The 6000-nt window shown below is 53.3% G+C and overlaps 1 protein-coding gene across 1 annotated transcript in view; it reads right to left on the reverse strand.

Annotated features, from left to right (window-relative positions):
- Positions 1–5061, reverse strand: part of PRKG1 (protein kinase cGMP-dependent 1) — a 553253-nt gene extending 548192 nt beyond the window's left edge. The window contains exon 1 of the mRNA XM_075423234.1: positions 4489–5061. Within this exon, the coding sequence (XP_075279349.1) occupies positions 4489–4754 (266 nt within the window). The 5' untranslated portion in view covers positions 4755–5061. The remainder of the gene's footprint in view (positions 1–4488) is intronic.
- Between the last annotated feature and the right edge of the window lie 939 nt (positions 5062–6000).

The raw sequence follows: 6000 nt of genomic DNA on the forward strand, positions 1-6000 counted from the left end.
CAGCCTGAGCAGTACCCAAAGCCTGACTTCAGCAGCCATGATATGGGTTGATCCTGCTGTCATCAAGCACCAGCTTCTCACAAGCGTTGGAGCCAGGAGCTACATAAAGTTGAGAGCACCTGCTCCAACCCTCCATCCACGGTACCGTATAGACCACCTGAAGCCTATAATACTGAGTTTAAACACCATGAGTGAACACACACTCTCAGCAACACATTCCCCCTCCCAACACCTCAGGCAAGGTGGAAGGAGGGAAAATGATAGAATCATGCCGGGATTTCATCCAGAAAATCACCTGCAGGACAACTGGGCCAGGGCTGCAAAGCTGAAACAGCAATACACCCCAATACCTCACTTTAAACGTTAGACCCCACTGCCATCTTGTGGCAAATGCTTCCCAAAATAAAGTGAAAGAGGGGAAAACACATTAAAAAGTTGTGGACAAAGTTAGCTGGTGCTAACTTTGCTGGAGCAAGGATGGGTAAGTAATTGGGACCAGGGTCGGGAAACCCATTGCTTCTCGTCAGTGATGCTGAGACTGAATCTATAGCACTGTGACAGATACAAACTTCTGTGGAAAAAACACAGAGACAGGATGATCCCAACAATTTGCAAAGTTGAGTTTATAATCACACACATAAAGCGTAATTGCTTGTACAACCATGACTGCCTTTTAGTCGTGGCTCTGGCACATTAATACCAGCAAAGATTAGTCGCTATTTCAAAACATTTAACAGTTTCCAAAGTAATTTAGCATCGCCCTGGTCCAAATAAGGCTTGTCGACCCCAATAAACAGGATTAAGCCAGAATTAGATATTACATCTCTGAATTAAAGAACGCAGTTGCTGGAATTTAGAGAGGATGATTTAAAAGATTAGGATTATGGCTCACGTCCATCTGTCCCGTGGCACAAAGCATCTTCAGATGCTGAAAACCCACAGATTAGCACCCCTTGGGTTTTCAAAAAGCACCTCGCTGCAGGAATGAGGCAGTTTTGATGGTCCTTATCTGGCTGTTAGTCCTAGCCAAGTGCTTTAAGTACACCTCGGCGTTTACTTTTTGCATCATTTATCACTTACAGCGCTCATGCCGTGGCAGAGCCTTTGCTTAGCAACTGGGGATCACTTCCTAGGAACCACTTTCTGAGGCATTAGCAAAGTGCCTCAATTGCTGCATCATCCAGTCACGCCGTGGATGGCTCTTACCATGCTAGAAAAAATGACAAACAAACTGCTTTTCCTTCTTTATATAGCAATAAGCACCTGCCAGATGCAGTATCAGACAACATCAAATCTGTGTGTGAGCCGAAACACTTATTGGGTTTAGGTACAAGTGACTAAAAACTCACTGAACACATATAAATTCATGAATCATTTACAAGAATTGTGTTTCTTCCCTCAACACAAATCTCCACTAGTGGGAACAGATCAAGAACACAACACGGAATAATTATATTTTGAAAAACAGACATAGAAAGTGGCAGTGTCCTGGCTATTTCGAAAGATAATCCGATTTACATCAGAATAGGGCTATGCACCCAACCATCTACACAGCAATGCTTTCATCCATTAAAACCTATACAACTAAATTATTGGGAGGAATAATGGCATAAAAACATACTTCCAGACAAAAGATAACACTTCTTTCAATACCTTTCTGTTTTCACACCCCCTTTCTTTGGATCTTTGCAAGTCTTTACAACTCTGACCCTGCTACACATTACAGGGATGGGTTACAAGAGGCACAACATATTGCCAGAGACAAACTCTATTCTCTGCTTTCAGCTGGGAATTAGCTCCTTTTCGAGTTTCTCTCATTCTGTTTACTAGTCTCAACTTCTCGAGAGTTTTAAATGTTGGTGTATATTACAGACAAACTTGTCCTAAATAAAATTAATTACACTGTTGATAGCTGTATCACTATTTCTGCTTGCAGATCTCTTCAGAGATGAAAAGCCATTTGAAGGTTGATCTCAGATCCGGATAAAAAGGTTTCTGTCGGCATTAATTTGAAATCAACACATAAAACAGGTCTAAACATCATCTTGGGGTTTTATAGTATGGAAGTTGTCTCTGGATTTTAGAAAAGAGGTGTTACATGCCTCCAACCTCTCAGGGACCTGAAGTCTTGTGGGATGAACAGTTTAGATGATGCTATCAGCTGCTGTCTCTAAAACCCCCATAAATAAATTAGTCAAAACGCTGTCAGCAGTTTTTAGATGCAAAAGCCAGAGAAACCCACAGAGACGTTAAAGGGAAGCTGGCACCAGACAGACCCACTCATGCCTCTGGTAGGCATTGAGAACTGGGAAACATCGTCATCTTCTTGGCAGAGGCCGACTGCAGCAAAGCCCTTTACCCCCAGCACCCAGGATGCCATAGCAGCAACCTGGAACCACACCAACAGGCAAGATGTCGCTTGTGAAAACACAGATTTATTTAATCCACTGGTGGGTAGTAATTTGGGGTCAATAATGGGAAAAAAAGGCAGGCTGCAGGTGCAGCATGTTTGGTAAACTGTGCAGCTGCCCATTGCTCTTCCAGCAATGAGATGGGAGAAGAATTAAGCGGACCTCAATTAAAACCCAAGAGCAATCCCAAACTGGCTTGGTTACTATCGTCATCGCTACCATGAGTGAGGCCGAGGTATGGGAAGATGATGGGAGATGAAGTGCCAGGCCGGAAGGTCGTTTGTCCTGTCCTGTGTCGTTCTCATTACCCAGAGATGTTGTTTCAGCACGCAGCAAAAACTCTTGGTGCAGGCCCCACCAAGACAATGACAAACTAACTGTTTTTCCTTCTTTATATTGCAATAAACACCTGCCAGATGCGGTATCAGACAATATCAAATCCATGTGTGAGCCAAAACACTTACTGGATTTAGGTACAAGTGAATAAGTACACAGCAGGTGTACAGGTGCAGGCCCCACCAAGAGTTTTTGCTGCATGCTGAAACATCTCTGGGTAATGAGAACGATACAGGACAAGAAAAACGACCTTCACAACTCACATGGACGCAGCGTAGTCTGGCACTGGTCTGCCAGCCCAGGCTGGGAACAGCAAGGGAAAGTCTCAGGGGAGGATTAAACCTTGCTAGAGCCGTGAGCAGTTTTAATAACTCCTAAATGAGTTATTACACATGGGGGGGCACCGGGGTCCTCGCTGTTACCACAGGTGCCGGGTCACTCTCACCTTCAAGGCTTGGGATGATCACAGCCTTCAAGAAAAACCAACAGCAAGGGAAAAAGTTGGCCCTAGGTTCCTTCTCTGGCCACATTATGCAGCCTCCGCTTCAGGCAGGGGGTGCAAAGGGATGCACCCACCCAGGGAAGGACGAACTAACACACTCTGCTTGTGTGGCTGACAGTCACACACCTCCCTGGGCATAGCGGTTTGTCTTATTAAATCACTCCATACAGTCAGGAAAAAGAAGAATAAATTTAAAAAGTCCAAAGCCAAGAGCTCCTCGTTTATCTTTAAATGAGTAATAGTCTTGTTAACGAAGGGCAGGAGACAGCTACCGAGGAAATGGCGGGAGTTTGGTCTGGCTGATGGCAAGGTCCATTTTGTGAGAAGATTGAGGAGAGTGGTGTGGATCTACACCCGAACATACCTGGCTACAAGAAATATTATCAGGAATGATTTTGCTGAAATAAATCGCTACAAATGGGAGAAACCAGACCGTCTCTTACTCGGCGAGAGCCAGCGACAGCTTCTGCCGAAAAGAGGGTGCCGCTGGGTCCCGCTGAAGTTGCACACTCCCGCCGCCGCTTCCCCGTCACACTCGGAACCCCCGGGAGCCGGAGTAGCACCGCGCTCCCCCGTTCTCACACGGTGCGGTACGGCAGGAAAGCCCCGAGCCTGAAACCCCCCGAGACCCCGCGCTGCGTGATGCAGACCCCGCGCTCCCCCCGCCCCGAAAGACCCCTCTGCGGGTGCCCGACACCGGCGCACGGGGATAACCGGGGGCAAAGCAGCGGCGCGAAGCCCGCGGGGGGAGCAGGGCCGGCTGTAGTTCTTGGGGAGCGCGGGGGGCAGATGGGGTGGGCGAAGGGGAGCCGTGAGGACGGCGGCACCTGCCCCGGGGAGGGGGCAGCGGGGGAGCGCTGCCCGCCCGGGGCCGCCTCTCGGGCCGCGGCCAAACAACTTTGCGGCCCCGCTGCAAACTTATCCCAGCGCCGGGGGAGGCACCGCCGGGTCCTCCCAGCCCCCCACGCCGGCCGAGCATCCCATGGGAGCTGGAGCGGAGCCGCAGCGGGGAAGGGAACGGAAGTGGGGCCGGGCAGCCGGTCATGGGTTATCCGATCCCCACCGGTCCTCAAAACCCCCAACGCGCCCGGCGCTCCCTCCAGTCTCCCCGGGCACGGTCGATGCCGTTTCTCCGGGGACCCGAGGCGGGGGGGGATGCGATGTCCCGCCGCCTCCCTCCCGGCCATCCCACTCAGGAAGGGGTTTCGGGGGGGGGGGGGGGGGGTGGCCCGTCCCTACCTCTCAGCCTTGGTGAACTTGCGGAAAGCCTGGCGGAGGTCGTGGAAGGAGCGGTAGGTCTGCGGCTCGGCCGAGATGCCCTGTGCCCGGGTGGTGCGGGGCCCGATGTGCGGGCTGGGGGCCGGCAGCACCGACTGGCATTTGTGCAGCCGCCGGCGCAGCTCCTGGATCTCCTCGTCCTTCTCCCCCAAGCGCCGCTCCAGCTCCTTGATCCGCTCCTCCTTCAGCAGCAGCAGCTTGGTGAAGTCCCCTTCCAGCTCGGTCATTTTGGGGTGCCGCCCCCCGGCGCTAGTGCCGAGCCGGTCACGGGCCGGGGCGGGCAGCTTTCATCGAGGAGCGGCTCGCAGCCGCCGCGGCAGCGGCCGGATCCGCTCCCCGGTAGAGGGGCGCGGGGGGGGGGGGGCGGCTCCTGCCCGCCCCGGGTCAGGGCAGCGGCCCCGGCATCCCCGAACGCTGCCCTGAGCTCCGCCGGCAGCCGGTGAGCGGAAAACCGGGGAGGGAGGGGGAGAGGTGAGGGGAGCGAGGGAGGAGCAGCCACCCCAAAACACAGAAAGAAAGACGGGAAGGGGGGGGGGAAGACGAGAAAAGGGGAAAGAGCTTTTGTGCTACTCTGCGAGGCAGGGATCCTGGAAATAGCAACAATTACCATGTGATCGCAGGGTGACGCAGCTCCTTGTAACTGGAGCCGAAGACTTGGGATTCAAACAAGAGCACTTCATAAATATTAAATTGCTTTCTGCTAATAAGCCACGTGGAGCCGCCCCCTGCCCCGCCCTCCCCTCCCTCCCGGGAGCTCAGCATCCCGCCCCCCGAGTCACCCCACAACCCATGCTGCTGCCTCACGTCTTATGGCTCCGGTCCTCGATACCCCAATCCCTCCCGGGTACCCCCATCCCTGGAGTACCCGACCTCTGTCTTTGCCGGGGCACCCTCCATGCAACCCCCCATCCCTCCCTGCCAGGACATTCCCTGTACCTCCCCGTTGGGGCACCCCACATCCCATCCCTCTTGGACACCTTCTTCTCTCCCTGTCAAGGACCCCGCATCCCTTCCCACTAGGGTTCCCCGTTCCCCACCTGCCTGCATGTGTCCCACATGCTACTCCATCTGGCTGCCCCACATCCCTGCCCTCCGTTTCACCCCACAACACATGCCAGCCACCCCCACTATGCTGTGGGGCACCCGCCTTCCCACACACCACATGCCCCTCGTCCCTGTCCCACACACAGACAGCCTGCACCCCACACCACGAGGGAGCAGAGCCCATCACTGGGCACTCAGACACCACTGTGCTGGTGGCACCTGGTCCGCTGGTGGCACCTGGTCCGCTGTTGGCTGCCGGCTGGGGGGACAGGCAGCCTGAGTGCTTGCCAGCAGCTCTGAGGAGGCACAAACTTACCCTTCCTGACTTATTTGGAAGACCCCAGAATGCACATGCATTTTTAATGCTGGCTGGCAAAGGGCACCATCAGGTCCCATATCATATTTCCCTCCCAAGCCACCTTTTCTTCC

Source organism: Opisthocomus hoazin, chromosome 6 (assembly GCF_030867145.1).
Source record: "Opisthocomus hoazin isolate bOpiHoa1 chromosome 6, bOpiHoa1.hap1, whole genome shotgun sequence".
Taxonomy (NCBI): domain Eukaryota; kingdom Metazoa; phylum Chordata; class Aves; order Opisthocomiformes; family Opisthocomidae; genus Opisthocomus; species Opisthocomus hoazin.